General features: G+C 42.5%; 2 protein-coding genes across 3 annotated transcripts in view; both read right to left on the reverse strand.

Moving 5' to 3' along the window:
• Nucleotides 1-1439: 1439 nt before the first annotated feature.
• gpr151 (G protein-coupled receptor 151) lies at nt 1440-5424 on the reverse strand. The gene has a single exon (XM_084942156.1). It carries the CDS (start codon nt 3226-3228, stop codon nt 1903-1905), a length of 1326 nt encoding a protein of 441 aa, XP_084798282.1. The 5' UTR covers nt 3229-5424; the 3' UTR covers nt 1440-1902.
• A 92-nt stretch (nt 5425-5516) lies between these two features.
• Nucleotides 5517-20676, reverse strand: part of ppp2r2ba (protein phosphatase 2, regulatory subunit B, beta a) — a 41344-nt gene continuing 26184 nt past the window's right edge. For both annotated transcript variants that reach the window (XM_084942133.1, XM_084942143.1), the window contains exons 2-10: nt 18112-18209; nt 16715-16880; nt 15683-15795; nt 13211-13388; nt 12767-12931; nt 10603-10772; nt 9917-10008; nt 9682-9805; nt 5517-7383 (exon numbers count right to left, since the gene is read on the reverse strand). In XM_084942133.1, the coding sequence (XP_084798259.1) occupies nt 7228-7383; nt 9682-9805; nt 9917-10008; nt 10603-10772; nt 12767-12931; nt 13211-13388; nt 15683-15795; nt 16715-16880; nt 18112-18209 (1262 nt within the window). In that variant the 3' untranslated portion in view covers nt 5517-7227. The remainder of the gene's footprint in view (nt 7384-9681; nt 9806-9916; nt 10009-10602; nt 10773-12766; nt 12932-13210; nt 13389-15682; nt 15796-16714; nt 16881-18111; nt 18210-20676) is intronic.

Here is a 20676-nt window from a genome sequence, read left to right on the forward strand (position 1 = left end):
TTTTTTTATTGATTATTTTATTATTATGAAGTAAACACCCGACTGGGGGCATGATTTCCAATATGACAAGTGATGTATGTAAGCTCTGTGGTCTTGAGCAATCACACAGAAGCGTGAGGGAGTTGTTACTTGGGGCAGGTGCAGTCTGATCAGGCACAATAAGTAAAACAAACTCTAATGCACGCACTAAAAAAACGTGTGCATGACACCATTAAATATACAGCTATACTATATTTTGTATATTCGGTCTACATTATAGCATGTAGAGGAAGTGCACAGGCTCCTCTTGGCTGAAAATAAAATGATTTAATGGTAGCATGCAAATCTTGGAACAATACAAAAAAAATCTTATGAAGTTTAATTGAAGTTTTGGGTTCAAGCCTGGAGTTTGATTGTTGTGCACATGCTTTTTGGAAATCACTTCACCTGCCAGTAACTGTGCCAAATGAGCAAGCGAGATGCCTGCCAGATATTAGCAGCTCCTGGGGTTTCTGTTGAAATTGGATAAAATCCCACAACTGCAGATTTACTGGCTCATTTACCAGACTAAATGCTACAGCCAGATGTGCCAACAACCAAGGCTGTAAATAACGTCCGCGTACTTTTGTTAAAGATAGTACAACAACTATGATTAATGTTCAGTTACTTTTTGTTTTTGTTTTGCAATAACGTTGCATTATTTCACCGCTGAAACAGCAGAGGTGAAAACTTCAGTCCATTAATGAGGGTCTAGCTTTTGGTTGCCTTCAGTGTTTATGGTCGGGTCACTACCCCAGGGACTGATGGTGGGTTGTATAGTTAAGTGTTGCTCTGATTGATGTATTTTGCCTCTGGCAATAAAAGGTCAATATAAATGATTAATGAGAGGAAAATGTCATGAGGGAGGGGAAAGAGAAAACAGGGTGATTAGAACCTAAACTTTCCTCTGCTCTCTCTCTTTTTTAACCTTTTACCCTCATTTTAGGATGTAAAACCCTGAGATTTAACTACATGTAAAAAATAAGAATGTAGGTCATTTCATTAGGGAGGAGGAGGAAGATTATTCAGAATGGGCTTGAGTGTTAATCACAGCAGCAGACAGACAAATTGATTACAGATCAGCAGAGTTTCCACTCGTGATGTTTATCCCTTTTACCGTGATACCCGTTATGTGTGTTTAAATCAGTGAAGAGAGAATTCCTTGTGAGATTCCAGTAAAACTGCATGTGAGTTCAGACGACAGCTCTTTCTCTCTAATTATAAAACTTCAGCAAATCTAACGAATGCCCTTATGAAAATACATTTAATGACCCGATCAGCTTGAGACATGTTTGATGTATCCCTTTAGGATGCTACTGTATGTGTGTGAGTGCCACTGATTAAACCAATAACAAGAATATTTTTGACACCACAAAAACAGCCACACTTGAGGTACATTTTAATACTCTTTATTAGATCACAAAACAATCCCCACAGATCTTTTCATTTTTGTGCAAAAAAGCTGGTCTACTTTAGCATTACTATTTACATGCAGTTATTGCACAGCTGCAAAAATTATTTTTTATATGTTCAAAGAGCAGCATGTAGTCCAAATAATATAAGCTGGCAAATATTCCACAGAAACACCATGACATACAGGATATACAGATCTGTTCTACTGTGTAATTTACTTAATCATTATTGCCAGAAGCTTCTATGTACAGCCACCAAAAATCACCTTACTCTAAATATAGTAATGCTAACACATTATTGTGAATTCGGTCATTTACACAGATATAGATGTAGTCCACATTCACACTTATTGCACTTCTTACCTTTGAATAATATTATAAACACACCTGACAGAATTACAGTTATTTACAGTTCAGCACTCTGCAGTCCTCTCAGCTTTGGTCGGGTGATGATCGGCTGAAAAGGTGGCAGCTATTTTTTTTCCTCTATGCTTTGGTTCTCCCACGGCACAGGGTCGTCTTCCTGTGTGAGTGATCCACCTTCCCTCTCGTGCCAGAACTGCTCCACATCAGGCAAGACGCTCCCATCTTTAAGACTCACGGTGTCCGCTTCCCTCCCTCCTCCTTCTGGTCCGACTTGCTCCGGCTGAGGCTGAGCCTCCCTGGTGGCTTCCTTGCTGCAGCCTGATTGAAGGCTTCTCTCCCCCCGCAGCTGACCTGAGGTCTCTGGTCTAGGACAAGGGGACTGGAGAGTGGTGGGGTTGTGGGGTCCAGGCTTAGGTGGCGGTTGCTTGCGCAGGGTGAGGCGCCTCCAAAGCCCCCTGTAACCCTCTCTGAACTCCTCAGAGAGAGAAAGGACAATGAGAGGGTTTACCAAAGACAGAGAGAAGGTGAGCAGCTGAGCAGAAAGGATAAGGAGAAGGGGAGGAGAGGAAATAAGGGGCTGAGCTCCTTCAGTTTCCTTTTCTGCAATCTGGCGCTCCCAAAGCCACACAACCCAGTGAGGAATCCAGAGGACAGCCATGGCCACAGTGAGGCTGAAAAGCATTAAAGTGAGCTTCCTGGATCTGATCTGTGTACGCAGATTCTGACTCTTACTGGAACGGCGCTGGCACTGGCCATAAGCCTTCCAGAAATACATCAGGGCAATGCTCAGAGGTGCACAGTAGACCCCCAGAGGATACGCTTTCACATACACAGACATGAAATCCTGGGCTTCAGGAGGAACCGTCATTACGCACACCAGCCCACGGATCTCTCTCTGCAGCCGAGCAAACAGCCAGTGTGGGATGGTGACAGTGCAGCCAGACAGCCATATGAAGAAGAGCACCACCAGGATGGAGCCCAGGTGTATGCTCACCTGCTTGTTTGGATTTGACACGTAGCGGTAGCAGGCTTTGGCCATGATAGCCACGGTGAAGCTCTTCACAACCATGCAGGATTGGAGAAACCAGTCGGCTGTCTTGCACACCACCCAGCCTAGATTCCAGCTCGTCTTGGAGTATGAGGCAGCCCTGAAAGGCACTGTAAACATCAGCACCAGCCCATCTGCAAACATCAGGTTGAAAATGAGGGAGTTGATGAGAGACAGTTTGCCTTTGTGCGCATTAGAGAACAGGATGACCATGGCAGTGAGATTGCAAGCTGCGCCCAGGATACAAATGACTCCCAGAATAGCTGGCACCAGGACCCTGAGCTCAGTCGTGTCCAGGTGCTGGAAGGAATCGTGTTCACTAAATGACCACATGTCTACAGAGCTGTTCACCACAGTGCCATTGGTCCCACTAAGCTTATCCATTGTTTCCAGAAGATGCTGATCTGGTCACAAGAAGATAATAAATGAATTTTAAAAAATAATCGAAGGCAGGCAGGAAATGTAGGGGAAAAATGCCCTGGGCGGAAAAAATGTCCAAAAACAATGTGATAATATATCTTGGAGTTTACACCTGTTCAAATTTAAGCACCAGAGAAGCAATGAATTCGCAGTGTACAGAGCACCTGACAGTACTCTGGTTTATCCCGAGATGCGATGATGCAGCATCTCGAGCAAGTTATAAAGATGCTGTTTGATTGACAGCTGCTGTCCCCAGCTGGCAAAATGTGTGTAGACTACACCCACATGGGGCCAATTAGGAAAATCTCAGCACAGATGAATATACTGGATTAGTGCAAATGATTCATTAAAGTTATGGTCTTAACAGTAATCAGATTCCTTAAATAAGAGTTAAAGGTAACAGTGCCTACCCAAGGCACTACCATAAACTGTGACCTGCATTCACTAGACATCCTGACAGAGTATGTGATTTATCAATGAGGTGGTTGGGACATCATCACAAGCTTCATTTAAAATGTTTCTTGTTTTGTTTTTTCAAAATTTCATCATATATAAATAACAATAGATATTAATATTGAGCTTCCTCCGACGGGTGGCTGGCCTCTCCCTTAGAGATAGGGTGAGAAGTTCAGCCATCTGGGAGCCGCTGCTCCTTCACATCGAAAGGAGCCAGCTGAGGTGGTTCGGGCATCTGACAAGGATGCCTCCTGGGTGCGGTGTTCCGGGCATGTCCCACCGGGAGGAGGCCCCGGGGCACCAATGCCTTGGTGTTCCCCCGGATAAGCTGAAGGAGGTGGCTGGGGAGAGGGAGGTCTGGGCTTCTCTGCTTAGGCTGCTGCCCCCGTGACCCGGCCCCGGATAAAGCGGAAGAAGATGGATGGATGGATATTAATATGAAGAAACTAACCAGAACCAATCAGAAGAAGTCTCTTGTAAATGTGCTCAGTGATTAAGATGAACAGTTTTTATAATTTTGTCTTTGTAAACCACCACAGTGAATTTGAAGTTAAACACTCGTGGCATTAATTGTTTAAGAAATACAGCCCCTCATTTGCAGTGACTCAAATGTAACTTCACAGACTAACATAATTTTAATTTTAACACGTTTTAATATCTAGGTGAAATTCCTTTAAATCAATGAGTGCCTGAAGTCTATCACCAAATGTTGTGTTTCCCTACCAGACTTTTCATTGCAGCCACCTTTAGTTGCTCTAGTTGCATTTTCTTACTATCAGCCTCTCACAAAAATACATAATTTGTTAGAGTTTGACATACAATCATACCAAAGATAAGTTTGAGAGGCATAAAATTATATTTTTGCAACAACAAGATCTATTAGCTGGAAAACTTCATAGGCAAGTTGAGGACAAAAGAAGTGTCGGTCCAAAAAAAACAAAAAAACAAAAAAACCCCACTATCTACAGCAAATGAACAGTCTCTGAAAGTTATGTTCATAAGAAGTATGGAAGATTCAGCCTGACACAGGACCTGAGAAATGCTTTTGGGCTCCTCTTGACAGAGAGCAGCACAAAAAGCAGCCAACATCCAAAGAAGAGCTTTGAATGTCTATACTACTCAAAGAAATTACAGAAAGCTTGCCTCAGGGTGTTCAGACTGTGGTGAAAAATAAAGATGGTCATAGCAAATACTGATGAAATGACAACAAACAGCCTAAAATGTAGGAGGGAATATGTAGTATGAGGTGTGGTCCCGAAATTCATGTGTAGTGAATTAAAGCTGAAAATTGCATCTTGATTGATTTAAAATCCAACATAGTGATATACAGGCACAATGTTACAAGTACTTATGGACCTAGCTGCAACTTTGCTTAACCTCCTAGGACCTGGCATCCACATATGCGGACATCACATTTTGGATTATTTAGACCAAAATACCAAAGACCAAAATTTTGCTCTCGTAAGGCCTGATATCCACTTACGAGGACATTATACTGCTACTGTTCTATCAACATTTTAAACAAATATCCTTATATGTGGCTCTGATTTTTCTTAAAAACAAAAATAAGGTTAAAAAAAAAAAATATTAAAAATGCATGCTGTGGAAGAGTTTGGGTCTTAGGAGGTTAAGGAAAATCCCATTTCATCAGCTGGACTGCCTTTATTTGTCTTAATTTTTGTCCACATGAGGGCGCCCTAACACCACAAGCAGAAATGGTTTTAGCCCATAAAACATCTTACATAAAGTTTGTTAATTGATTCAGCCGGTGTTAACAGAGAAAGTCCACCAGTGCATGATTTGAACTTGCACATCTTTATTCTTTTTTTTATTCAAAAGAAAGTCCAGTAAGCATAAAGACTGCATGGTATTTCATTGCATTTCAATACATTCTGAGCTATAAAAGTCTTTTGTTTTTTGTTTTTTTTTTCAATTAGAGTGTCACAAAGGAGGTTGTTTAGAAGACATTACTGTTTAAAGGAATCACACTTAATTATTCCCTGATTTCACAGAGTTCACTTAGACCTTTGACTGCTTTGCTTTACGGGAGTTGGCCGGTAAGAGCCGAGTGCTGAAAGACAATCTGCTACTGTTCCATGTTACCCATTTTCAGCTTGATGGGAAACATGGAAAGGCATTGCAGCAATCTAATATATATATTAAAAAAACTGAATAGTGCCCCAGATGATCTGCAGATGTTCAAATATAGCTATACGCAGGCTGTCAGTTTCATCAGAATCAGATCCAACGCATGCAAAGAAAAAAAAAAAGCTATGCTAGCATTGTTAGGCCAAGAAAATCTCAAGTTTTAAATTCAATATGTCAACACGATGAGTCGACCAATCTACCATCTACAGATCATTTTTAGTACTATCCAAATAAAGAGAAAATGTGGCAAGAAATTTAGAAATGAATGTGACTTTGTTTGTGTCTCTTGCAAACTGACAACATCAGACTGACTTGCAAGGTGAGAGCAACAATTACTTTGTACATATCACAGCATTCTCCCCTGAGCTCACAAGCATGAAACCAGTGCTCTAATGTATAATTGTGACTACATTGATTCAAGCACTTTTTCTACTTGGGACCTGTGTGGAGCTTTGTGTGTGTGTGTTTGTTTCTTTAGAGAGAAAGAAAGAAAGAAAAAGAACAAATAAAATCCTAAGTTAACATTTCATTTGAAACATTCACACACTCCCTCCTTGTAGCCATTACCCCTCCTCCCCACCCGACCCTTCCCTCCCCTCCCTTCCACTACATCGAACCCCCACATACCAAAAGAAGGCACCACAGCTTCTAAACAGACTCATTGACCGAGAGAAGGACTCAACAAAAACAAAAGCGTTAAATAAAACCCAATGACACAGCCTGGAAGGGCTTCATTCACATTACAGACTACAGCAGTCTCACAAGGAGACACGAGATTGGTACTAGAAAGACTGACTGTGTTGTGTCACAGGCAGCGAGAACTCAGTTTCTGCGGGTCAGAGATTAACAGTCTTTTCCTCTTCTGCAGCACATTGCGCTGTTCAGGAATTTTGCCTCACGTAGAGGCTGCAGGGTTGATCACATGCATTGTAGCATGAGAAGACCGAAAGACAGGGGGCACTGTTGCTACATGACAGTGAGCCACCATCACGTAGGCCTGGTTTCTGTCAGTGTGCTCTATTTTCTGTTCAGTGTGCCCACATCTGCCTCTGTCCTTAGGGTCCAGAGTGCTGCTACGTCATAATGTGATGGTAGCAATCCTCTTGTTGCATAAACGCATGGGAAACAATTCTTCGGGTGTCCGCATGGCTAAATAAATTAAATTATAAGTCAAATTGAAGAAGTTCATTCTTGATTTCAAGGAATCAAGTTGTTGCTTCCTAAAACATGTGCTGTCCACTTCCCCCACTTTAGTCACTGGATACTTTTACCCTGGTTGTCATCAGCAGAGTCGGGGAATTCAAGACAGCAGCCCCTTACAGGTGCAGGGTCAGGGGTCAGCAGGGGGCAGGCTGCCCTTTAGTTGACCTTGTCCTGAAAGATGTATAGGTTGTTGGTGGCTGCTACAGCAATGATGTTTTCATGTGGGTGCCACGTCGTGTGAAGGATCTTCTTGCTGAAGTCAAGGCTGTCGACGCTGATCTCATCCTTACGCCGCTTCCCACCTACACACACCTGGAGGATAACAACAAAAATGAAGAGGCATTAAGAAGTGGGAGTGTGGCAGCTCGCACGTTTCACTGATGTCAGTCATTTGAAAGATGATGGGGGTGGGTGGGGTGCTGACTAGGCTTGTAGCTGCCTGCTAAGCGTCAATGGCGTCACTGAGCTGGACCTCTAAACCGTGTTGGTGCTAAGCGTTAAGAGACCCATGCCCATGCGGTAAGTTAAATTCTGGCTGTATTTATTAGGTATCTGTGTCTGCGAGATATAAATGGATGCATCTTGATAACGAGCCAAGCTAGTGTTAGCTGATAGCTGATAGCTTTGCACCCTTCCAGATATGGTCAGTTTGGTTCAAAAACCTCTAATGGTGATAGCCAAAATGCTAAAAATAGGACTTAAAAAGGGCTATTACCAACATTTGTTTCAGGTTTGGTCACTTTACAAAGTTGATATAAGATTGAGTTAGCAAATTAGCTAGCCCCATATTTACACATGGAAGAACATAAATCTAAAGTTATCTAAAGTCTTTCATGGGCAGAAAACAGAACCTTGATGAGAGCAAGCAAAACCTAAAGTGCTTCAAAACCTAAACCTAAAGCTGTTCTTTACAGCTTTGTGTATACAAAAGATTCTTCTCTCCATTGAAAACATGTATCCGGTCTTTAAGTCTGACGTCATTAGCCATGTTCGGGCCCAAACTCCACTGCAAGTCCCTAAGTCAAATGATCACTGCAGCATTACTGAGAGTTGAAAAACTGTCTAAATTCTCTCATCTGTAATAAAATGATCAGTGTGGCTGCTCTACCAGGTGTAACAATTAAGTTTAACATCCAGGCATCCATGAAAACAGAATTTATGATATTTAACAGAGTTAGAAGTTAGCAGGGAGTTAGCTTGCTAGCTTCCATCTAAATATAATATACCATGTTCTGACTGAGCGATTTATGAAACAAATTCAAACGTACAGCTCTGCTATCACTTCCAACATAAATGAAGACAGAAAACTAAACAGCAGCAACATTTGTAGGGTTACTGAAGTTGGGCTAGCTGGTATATAATGATGTGCTACGTGATCGCTAGCATGACAAAGCTACGTTAACATAACATAAACAGTAAAGCTAGAGGGCAAACGCTAACGAACGGAGGACTTTTTTCCACACAATAAAAGTTAACGTAAGGGTTCCCAATGGTTAGGGGCATATGCAATTGCATGGCAGAAGACATTACTGTAAACTGACCAAACGTCAGTCAGGAGAACCACCTAGATAATCCATCCACAGTCATTAATCATTAATATACTGCTGCATGGGCTGGGCTGTAGTTACATCGTAAGGGTTTAAAAACTGAGCTTTAAAGTGATTAGCAGTAATAAAAACCGAGAGAAGCCGACAGTGATCACTGACTGTTTTTAGGGGCTTGTTGAGATTAAATAGAACAAGATACAAAGAATTAAAACATGTTAAAACACATGACAGCCTTATTAAATGCAGACTACTTTGGGCCCGGAAGCAGTATTCATCACGTCGTCACTTAAAGACCGGATTACTGCAGTTTGAAACATAAGACTGCACTGTGTACATATACTAAACACATTTCTTTTGTTCATTTGTGTGTTGTATTCACTCATGATTGTCACTGTTAAGTCAGGTCTGTTTTGATATTGAATTTCTGGACTTGTACAGCAGATTTCTAGTGAGGACATTTTTATCAAAGTTACAGAATATAAGGAGGGGAAGTGAATTGTTTTTAGTGACACCACTACTTTAAAATCTCAAAACCGACTGGTCACAAAAACTGCTGGTATTTACTTAATCCTTTTTTTTTTGTCATAAATGAATATCATAGATGAACTCAAAGACATCTGGAGGTGCCACTTTCAATCAGTGAAAATTACAGCAGGAAATTTCACTATTGACCAGCTTTTTATAGATATTCAATAAATCATTTGGCTTAGGAAATAATTGACTAATTAATCGATTATGACAATCATTGTTTAAACCCTGAACTAATTACATTATCAATGAGTCTGTCAATGATTGCCTCTGATACTTTGGTGAAAACATGTCAGAAAATAGTGAAAATAATGTCAATCACAGGTCCCCAAATTAACAAATTGAATACTTTTGTTTGACAAATCAAAAGATATTAACTGTCACAGATCCACACAATCCAGCAAGAATCACAATTTTGGAGAACCAGTGAATAATTAGCATTTCTCCTTTAGAAACTCACTTGCGGTGAGGCATTATAAGACTAAAACCAGATGTCTTTGAATTTAAAAAGGATAACTTGTGTTGGTGATGGTACCTTGCGAGGCTTCAGAATAGCTCTGGGTTTGCTGTTCTCTCTGGATGCTTCCAGTGTGACATCGCGTTTGGTATTTCGGTCGAACATTCGGAAAAAATTGTTGTAAGAGCCGGTCATTATGACGCTGAGGAGGGAAAAAAGAAGAGAGGGGGTGTTATCGAGAGGGGTGGCTGGATGGACCGAGCGGTTGGTAGATCTGGTCGATGGGTGAAAAGTCGGTGAAAAGAAGTCTCACCTGTCTGATCCATTCCAGACGCACTCAAACTTGTCAAAGATGCAGTCGTTTTCATACAGAGAACACAGCTTACCCCGTAAATAGTCGTGAACCTGAAGAACAAAACCAAAAACATGACAATCTGCAGTACTTTTTGGATCAGTCTTTATAGGCCTTTGGAGTTCTTCGCATTGCCTTTCGGTGGGAAAACACACCGAAACCATAAGCTGCACCACCATATGCTCTGCTTTCAGTAATCCCTCAAGACCTGGTGACCTGTGCTAAGATGCTAGGTAGCAGGTGGAGGCTGAGGTGGAACTGGACAGAGAATCCCTTGAGCCCGGTTGATGGCCTTATCAATCATGATCTGCCCTAAGATGGCTTCCCCTGATCAGACAGCGTGGACGTGACTGCCGTGACCACACAGTGGGAGGTTCTGCCCTCCGGGTTCCATCAGCGCCTATACTATCCGTCTTCTTACGGACACTCAGCTCAATAAGCCCTCCTGGGGTAATTGCTACACATGACACGGTTACAGATTGGCAGGGTGACAGTGAAACAGGATTATATTGAGTGATAAGCCTGAAATCAATAAGTTTTGATTTGATCTGGGCACAGCGGTTATTTACTAACTTCAGCAGCGGAGCATTTCCTTTGGAGCCCTCAAGCTATCCAAAAGGCACATGAGAGCACAATGAAAAGCGTACCTGGTACGTCTCAAGCGGCTTGTTCTCCATTTGAAGGTCCCACACCTTTACAGTGAGGTAGTCTCTTGTCATCAGGTAGCGTCCGCTGTGGCTGAACTTCACGTCAGAGATGGATGAGATGATTTCAGAGAAGAAGGAGCGAGTGGATGGATCCTCTGGCTCCTCAAAGTCTACATGTAAAAGAAAATGTAAAAAGCTGTTATCTTTCAACAGAAGATTTTACACTGTTGGTGCTCGCTGCTTTAAAGACTTTAAATCGCTTCAAGGAGGAAGATTCGGTTTGGGCAGTGGAGGCTGCCATTAGAAAACAATGACAGCCACAACAATGCCTGGATGCTGAGTTTTCTGCAGCAGCTGCATCTCCTCACAGAATTACATGTGTGTTTAGGGAGATAGTTGTGGGTCAGCATGGTGGGTAAATATTGGTTATGATTCATATTGATTTTGGCAGCTGCTGTTCTGTGTGTAGGCCAGCACGCTGGGGATAACAGCCAGGCATTCCATCGTTAGCTGTCAAGTTATTGTTCCTCCTCCTTCTCTTTTCCTCCCACCCTTCCTACCCTCTCTCTCTCTCTCTCTCTCTCTCTCTTTAAAAAAAAAAAATTCCCCCCACTTCCACTCAATCCCACTCCTCAGCTGAGGCCTGGAGAATAGCTCTGTGATGTGTCAGTGGGGAGTCTAACTAGGGATGCAGCGTGAGAGATGAAAAAAATGGGGGGATGAGGAAGGGATAAGAAAAACAAATCAATGTCAAAGTGCTGGGTCCATATGAGCCCTGCTGGATTTGTATGTGCGCGCGCCAGCGAATGCGTGCGAATAAGAGCAAGTGTAATGTGTGCATGTATATATGCATGTGTTGTGTGTGCCCCTGCCCTCCCTCCCATCCAGATCCACGGGTGGATAATAGGGTCCCCGGGGAGTCAGCAGGGGGGCTGTTTGGTCCCTCTCTCTATCTGTCCTGGGGCTCAGCTCACTGGCAATCCTCGGCGGCCATTCATCCTTCCTATAAAACTGACTGATAGCAGCGTGCTCCAGAATTTTTTATATATATATATATATATATATATATATATATATACATATATACACATATATATATACACATATATATATATATATATATATATATATATATATATATATATATATATATATATATATATATATATATATATATATATATATATATATATATATATATATATATGGAAGGAGATACACTATGATTGTGAGTTTGTGTTGTGTGTGTGTCACAAAAAGGAGGAGTGGTGTGTGAGTGCAGGAGAGAAGGCTTTACATCGCTCTGAGCCGTAAACGTTAATGCAGTGAGACAGTAGGTCGGTATTAACAGACCTCTCCTGAGGCTAACAAGAGCACCTGCCTGCTTTGCCTGTGTGTGTGTTTGCTGCAAGCACCTGTCTAGGAATGGCACACACATGCCAAACAAACAGAGTATGAAGCCGACAACTTCAACTGCCCAATGCCTCCAAATGTAAACATTTCTTTCCAGCTCTCATGTGATGCTCATGTGAAATTCAACAGGCCGTGTTGGTGCTGGGTCCAGTGGATCCATCAATACGTCTGAGGAAATGAGTGACATTATTGAACAACAGGGTGTGTCCATGAGGGACTAATGCGATTGCTCTTAAGCCATTGATTTCCCAGCGAAAATGTCAATGTATTCATTATTCATTCAGCCAAAGTGTATCCATGTGATGTCAAGCTTCGGAGAAGGCCATTCATTGTTTGAGACGCGCTACAAGATTTATTCGTGTGTTATCAATCGTGGCATATTGAGCAGGGGAAGCCCACATGTCACAGCTGAAAAAAAAAGGTGGAGCTGAGTGTGAATTTACAGCCAAGGTGTGGAATATTGGAATCGGGCTATATTTCCCTTGTTGACTACCATCACCTCAATGGCAATAAAGGCATAGATGGAAATGGTCGATTTTTGCCGTTTTGTGTCCCGTGAATTTCGCAGTTCTCCAGTATCTAAATTTTGTCTGCCTTAAAGGAATAAATTAATACAATAGAACAAAGGTGTTCAGTATTTCAGTGAACCGTTAAAGAATTGTGGCTAGATAAAAACAGCCACGTTTCTGGTAGGTCTACCTGAACACTAAGACACTTATTAAATCTGCTCCCATGATGCTCTGGTACTCACATTTGCAGTGCTTGTCGCAGAGTGCGGCCTGTCTCATGTCACAGAGGCGTATTGAACCTTTGCTGCTACTGTAGGCAAAGGTGTTACACTCCTGCGGGTGGAACTCTGCAGAGGTGATTACTTCCGTCAGCTCCTCCATGTTGGCTGGTTTGATGTCCACAATGTCTGAGAGAGAACCGCTAAGGAACAGAAGACTACAGTGGACATGTAACCCACAGAGTAAAATGAAAAATTGTGCCACTACTGAAATGCAGCCCTGGAAAAAAATACATATATTATGTACAAACTGTTAATAATAATGATTTTTTAGAACCTCAAATCTATTTATCACCCTATCATTATTAATTAAAAAGAATTAAGTGTGACTTTGAGTGTTTTTTTCTTCTTTTTTAAAAATGAAAACAATGATAATCATAGAAAAAAAAAAACAGACCAAGAGGATACTGAAGCTGCGGTCGGTGATCTCCAAGTTCCACAGGTTTATCCGAAGGTCATCGGTGGAGATGAAGGTCTGAAGGTCGGAGTTGACAGAGATGGAGTTGATGTGGTAGGTATGGGCGTTGCTGAACACCCGTCTGGCTGTAGCCTCGACCATCAAATCCATAGGCTGAAGCACCGGCACCTGGAGCGAACATTTAAGGGAAAATGTAAAGTAATGCAGACAAATATGCAAGAATAGAAAAATCAGCTTGAGGTTTTTGAGGGTAGTAATTACTAGGCTGGCCTTCTGTGAGTGTATCTGTGTCTTTGCTTGTGTCTGTGTGTGAGATTGTCCAGATATTTTAGTGAGGACCATTTGGGCAGTTTTGTGTGTGGGTGTGTGTCTGTGTGTGAGGCACAATCGGATGACTCCGGGGATTTATTTGACATTTACTCCGCAAATCTTAATGACACAGAAGCTCAAGGGCTGCTTGATGAGTTGGTTCAATCAGACCGCAAATATCTCTCTGCTACACAGCTACCCAGCAATCACGCCTCCTTCTCTTTCTCCAAGTCACTCCTGCTTTCTTGTTTGTGTGTGTGTGTCATGGAGAAAGAGAAAATGGAGAGAAATCGAAGGAGGTGGAAAAAAAGACATGGCCCGAGGGCATCGGCAGGCCCTGCTGAGGAATGATAACTGAACTCTGCAGAATTAAGACAAGCTTGCACAGACACACACACACGCAGACACACAAGAACCCACAGTTGCACATTGCTGCTCGGGCTTCAAAGAAGCCCAGTACCAGTCTGCATGCAGCCCCCCGTTGGCCAGATAAAACCCAGACAAAGAGAAGAGAGGGGAGGGAGCGAGGAGAACAAATCGGCTGCTTCTTCCCTTTTTCTCTCGTCCGTTGCTGGCACTGACAGAGACATGGCAGCCCAGCAGGCTGCTGTATCTCCATGGATGTCACTTTATTTCCATGTCTTTCACTGGCTGTCCAGAGAGACACAGAACATATTAACCCATAACCCCCGAACACTGACAGTTGTGCCGTTCAGCTTGCCCCTTGCAGATTCGCTGTGATCTGATAGTTTGTCTTTGTAACATAATATATTTATAAATTTCTGCTTTAAAAATAAAAGTAAATCAGTAGGTTATAATGTTTTATATATGTCGTTATGAGATACTGAATGATAAACTTTAAAGCATTGTATGAATTCTAGGATGAATATTAGTGAATTCCTCCCTCTCCTCCTCTGCTTTCTCCCCCTGCTGAGATTTCACAGCCTCTAAACAGGATTGCCACAGTCCCGGCCTGTCCTCCAGGTTGCTATGATCCCCTGGCCAGCCAGACAAAGAGGGACAGACACGCTGAACACAGCACTAATCTGCAATGGCAGACATACACAGACACAGTCCTGTGTGTCTGTGTGTGCCCTCTTTTGTGTGAAAATTAAATAGGTAGCGGAGTGATAAAAACGAGAGAGAGAGAGAGGATGATCCCTTCACAGTGTTCATCTCAGCGCACATATTGATCGCTCATTCTCAATTTCTTCTGCCAGAAGTTCAAAAGAGTCCAAAGATAGCAGGTTGCTTTGTTGGTGTCAGACTCTCATTTATCAGGACTGAAACTGATCACAAATGAAAAAACAACTGTGACACACACAGGCGTGCAGCATATGTCACTAAGAAGTTTATGCTGGATTAAAGGCTATCATAGCATAAAAGGCTGAATGCTAAATTTTGACTTAATCAGCTTATCTGAACTCTTCTTGCTTGGATTCCATGTGCAGGTCTTTCCAGAAATGCTGGTTCATTCAAAATATGTGAGCCTGGGTTACAAGCAGCAGTTGTGGGATCTGTAAAACAGGAATCTACCAAAAGGTCAAATGAAAGATGCTACTGCTAGGTGATGCTTGTGATGCTTTTAATTTCGTTTTTAAACTGAGCACCACAAATATTCTTAAATATTTCTGATATCCATGCATAAATAAATAGTTCTCCATCCACCTACCCTCTGTTATCTGGGTCATGGGGGCGCTGGAGCCTATCTCAGCTTCCACAGAGCACAAATATTCTTCATTTTTATTATTTATGGATATAGTGGCAGTAAGTTGTCATGTTTTACTTTTTTCTATAGTAGTTTTTTCAGTCTTAAGCCACCCGGACCACTGATGCATGGCTTCAAATATTTCATTTTTGTCAGATTTATCGCAGTCTCGTTCGGTCATCCAGCCTCCCCTCAAATAGAAAATCTGTGGTTTTTAGTGACAGAAAATAAAATCTCTGCCATCACTGACTCTAATTTTCACGTCCATTTCATTGCAGTCCATTTCATTGTGGACTAATTCAAAGTAGTGCCATCGATGCAATGTTTTCATGCCATTCAAATGTTGTGCACTGTCTAATAAAGTGAGTGTAATCTAGTCGCAGCCTATTTTCACCACAGTGTATGTGACATCATGGGTGTTGTGACACTCGACAGTTTCACATACCCGTAGAGTGGTGATGGTGGATGGGTCTCGGATCCGTCCGTCCTCATCCTTCAGGTTGTAGCCTTCAGGGCGTTTATCCCTCTCACTGATCTTCCACAGCTTCACTGTCTTGTCTGAGGTGGACACGTCACACAGGTGCACAGACATACACAAAATACAGTTAGATCACGGTTCAGCAGAGTGAATCTCAGATACAAGATGGATGCGGGGGGCTGGGGATACAATCTGGCAAGTAGCTGGGCAGAAGCCAGCAAGGATGATGAATGGCGACTCCTGCGTAGATTCTGATGTCACCGATATCAATCTACAAGTTGACTTAATTTCCCTGCTGCTGTTTATACCCTCGCCCCTCCCCTCCCGCACCCTGGAAAAGCCATCTGGGTTGCTTTTCAATTTTTGCATCATATAAACATCGGTTACATCTCATCTTCTCGGTCTACTGAAGTGGATGGCAGCCGCAGTCAGGTTGTCTGCTTTTTTTTTTTTTTTTCCTCTTCCCACTTTTAATTTCCGCTGCGATGCCGGTGTCAGAGCAGCGAGGCCATCGCCACAGGACTCGCCACCATCTGTTCCAGCCACCGCAAGCACGTCTGTAGCAGCCATGCGTGAAGCCCACAATCTGCAAGACGTCTCTCAGCTGATGTGTGTACTTGTCTGCTGTGGCTCTCATACATGTACGGCGTGTGTGGTGGCACATGCCTTAATATGTGGCCCTGCTGTGACAGCCATGCATGAAGCCCTTAATCTGAAACTCTTCTGCAGGTGACACTTGCTCACCCAAGCAAAACAAACAACACTGTGTTCTCCCAAAAAGTCAAAAAGACACGGTCAAGTGATATTCATCACACCTCCTTTTACATCAACTGCAAATCTGAGCATTCTGCAAAGTGACAAATGAATCATTTTGCATTTTGCACAGTACCTGACTAATAACACTAGCTCACATGTAAACATACGTCCAGTGATAGATTATTGGTTCTTTTGACCATTCTGATAGTTGTGCTGCTCTTACAGCACCTTAGGTGTACTGACCGTTGGTGGAAAGCAGGAAATATGCTGCATTCTGCTGCGGAAGCCATTTGATCTTGTTGATCTTCTCCTCAATCTCCAAACTCTTCAGGTAGTCAAACTCTGGCTCATGGCTCTGGAATGTGCTGTAAACATTGTACTCCCCACGACGCTGGGGCTGACTCTTACTCTGCAGAGGAAGAAAAAAAAGAAAGTGAAGCACAGGTAGACGTCGGTGTTTTTTGGTGAAAGTTTCAATAGATTCCCGTGATTAAAAAACAGGTGTAAATGATTCAATATTAGATCTAGCATTTTGGAAAAGATGTAATTTATCTTTAATTTATCTCAAATTCCCCCTTAGGAAGCTTACTACTAATAATAATAATGCATTTTATTTAAAAGCACCTTTCAAGACACCCAAGGACACTTAACAATAGAATAAAACACATAGTAGAACAATGACAAAACGTAATAAAACACTTTAGTCAAGCTTTGCATTTGGGGATCTCCTCTCCTAATTCTGGTTTGACACAATTACATCAAGCCCCTACCTCCACAGATAAAATAATTTACAAAAAAGACTTAATTTTTTATTCCGTATGACCCATAATATGAACCATAAACGCAGCAGGTAAGTGTTTAGCATTTCCCATATGTAGGAAAATGGGAAAATATAGGATCAGAAGTCTTTTATGCAACCACAGCCATTGGCATTTGGTGGCCCTCAGACAGTACACAACAGGGGTGGGCAATTCCAGGCCCCGAGGGCCGGTGTCCTGCAGGTTTTAGATCTCACCTTGGGTCAACACACCTGAATCACATGATTAGTTCATTACCAGGCCTCTGGAGAACTTCAGGACATGTTGAGGAGCTAATTTAGCCATTTAAATCAGCTGTGTTGGTTCAAGGACACATCTAAAACCTGCAGGGACACCGGCCCTCGGGGCCTGGAATTGCCCACCCCTGGTATACAGGATAGGTTTAAGGAACTTCCGTGAAGACTTCATTTCCCGACCTGGAAGCTATACTTTTTTTTAGTAATATTAAAATGTTAATACTGTTAATACCGCGGGAAAAATTAATGAGCGATGTCATGGTGGCCACATCCATTTTTTTTATACAGTCTATGATATATTTACACAGATTCCGGAATATTATATGTTGAGTAACAGAACAGACTAGATTTTCGAATTGGGGCTTTCAATAGTACTTTTGTGCTACATTGTTACATGTCTTCATAATGTTGGTCCAACAAAAGCTTTTTGTTTTTTTAGCATATTTACAGCTGTCCTTTTCAAATACATCATCTTGCTTGCTAGTTATTTAAAAAACAAACAATCCAATGTTAATGCTTTAAGGCTGTCAAATCCTTTTCAGCTGAAGGACAGCATAATTATCACTGCATTGTTGGCATTTCCTACCTCCTGCTCCCTTTGGAAGACAACCACTCTGCCTCCTTTATCCCCAGTGGCCAACAGCTCCCCCGATGAGTTAAACTCCACCGTTGAGATAATGTCAGCTGCAACACAGGATGCAGAACAGACAGGGGGAGAAACTGTCAGTGTGAACAAACCTGTCAAGTATCTGACAGAAAAAAGGAAACACTTTTCAATGGGATCTTCTAGAAAACACTTCAGGAGAAAAGGGAGGGGAATCTCATGACAGTCCCACAGAGGACTCCTCAGTGCAGACAGCCCAGTTTGGAGGAAATATAGGTTAGGAGAAACCACTGGATGAGTCACTGCATGATAATTGAGACTCTTGTCTGATTGAAGTGAGCCAATCTGTGTCATTTAATTGCACTTCTGCTTATTAGAGGACTCTGCCACCGCACTCTTGCTCATCACAAAACACATTCAAAAAGCTTTAATGTGTTTTAGCAACATCAATTATCAGTTGCCTGTATTTTACATTTTGAAGCATCTCTGCATAGCTACAGGTTCACCAGAAAGTAAATATCAGACACCTGCCCTTAAGGTAGGTTTTCCTCTCCTCAAAGATATACAACTGCCTGAATTTAGGAAAGGCTAATGGTGACTGTAATTATTATACAGCCCAGGGATAAATTGTCATATCATAAAGGCTGTTTCACACACACACACACACACACACACACACACACACACACACACACACACACACACACGCAAACCACAGCAGAGGCTAGCCCGCTGTTAAACAGTGACAATAATATTAGACAGAGAGAGAAAGAGAGAGAGAGTGCTTGTTGTTTTGTACCCCCCACGCCCTCTGTGGACCTGCTGCTGCTGGAGCTCTGAACAGGAGAGGGGAATGTTGCTATGGAGACCGTTTCCATCTCTAGCGGCAGTCAGAGAGAGAGAGAGAGAGTGTGTATGTGTGTGTCAATAGCTCTCTGACTTAGTTGCTGATGCTAGCTGTAATTCAGCAGACAGCGAGAGGGAGAGAGAAAGAGTGCTGCAATAGAGTGAAAACCTGCTACTGCATCTGGGGGAACGAGTTCAGTTCAATGCAGCACACAAGTTCAGACAATAGAGTCCCCGTAGACGGACTCATCGCTTCACAAAAACCTGCCGTGCATGGTGGAAATGACCATGCATCCTGTCTGTATGTATACTGTGAATCTGGCTCCGTCCTCCTCCAGTTTTAATTTAAATGTTAGAGAAAGTCACAGATGAGGCCAGAGGGATTCTTACGAGCACGTGTTGATAATGACATGATGTGGGAGGGCAAAACTAATTATATTTGAATGAAGAAATAATAACCTTTCACAGAGAAGACAAAGTCTGACCTAATTGCAGCCTGGGAGAACCCTTCAATGCACCATGCTGGTGTTGCATGTACTGTAGCAACACATGCTAAAGGCAATCTGTAAATGCATTTGTACACCTCATACATGCACTACATGTATGAGGTCTCTCTCTCTCACACACACACACACACACACACACAATAATGTCTTCCAGTACCACCAGGCCAAAGTCACTCATGTGAATCGAATGGAATCGGCTTAGCATTCAGCATTCTTTAATCAAAGCTGGTTTCGCCCTTTTTTGCCCTTCTCCTCTCTTTTTCTGCCCCCTCCCCATCCCCCCCACTGCCTCTCTTCTTTTCCCTTCCCTTCCCTTCCCTCATCATCATCATCCACACATTAAGTCACTGAGGGGAAACAGTAATTGATGGATGCTATTTAACAAGTTTACACACGAATACATCCTTCAATCATCTCTTTGAATGATCAACCAGGCAGAGCCAGTGGAGCTGAAACACACGCTAACGTGATGGAATGCTCCCTTAAATGAGTTTTTTTTTCCTTTCATGCAAATGATTTCAGACCAAACATGACACGCGGCTTCGTAATTGTGTTTGTGAATGGCAAACATCTTCTTCAAATGAAACTTTATGACAATAGAAAAATAGATTCGCAGCACTGTCACAGGTGGGCAGGGTCTCTCGAATGATTTCTGCTGGTGTCAGATGGGATTTTTATTACAATACCAAGATGGACTTGAATTAGAGGGAAGCCAGACACTGGAGTGATCAAATGCTTACTTGGATGGACACACACACACACACACACACACACACCTTCATCAGCAGACCATAACCAGATGAAGCCTATAAATCTTGTGGCCAGCCAGGTCTGACAAAGACAGGTCAGCGCTTCCTGATGCATCAGAGGGATGCTTGAGATAACACACATCCATCACCAGTAATAACTCAGATGAGCCTGCTGGCCTGCTGCTCAGATGTCTACATGGAAGACTGAATTAAAACAGGCATGGCACAGTTCTTATCTGCTTCTATCCAACAATCTGACCCCCAATAACCCCTTCACTGTGCAATATAGAATTGGCAATCAGACCAGCTGGATGGAAACATAGATATGCATCGATTCTGGAATGAAAACCCCGTACGAAGAGCCAGAGACACAGGAAAACCAGGAAGGGAGGGAGAATATTGAGTTTATTTATAGAGGCCTGTGCACAGCACACCACCCAAAAGAG

This window comes from Perissodus microlepis, chromosome 2, assembly GCF_051167445.1.
Source record: "Perissodus microlepis isolate ML-2025 ecotype Zambia chromosome 2, ASM5116744v1, whole genome shotgun sequence".
Classification (NCBI taxonomy): Eukaryota; Metazoa; Chordata; class Actinopteri; order Cichliformes; family Cichlidae; genus Perissodus; species Perissodus microlepis.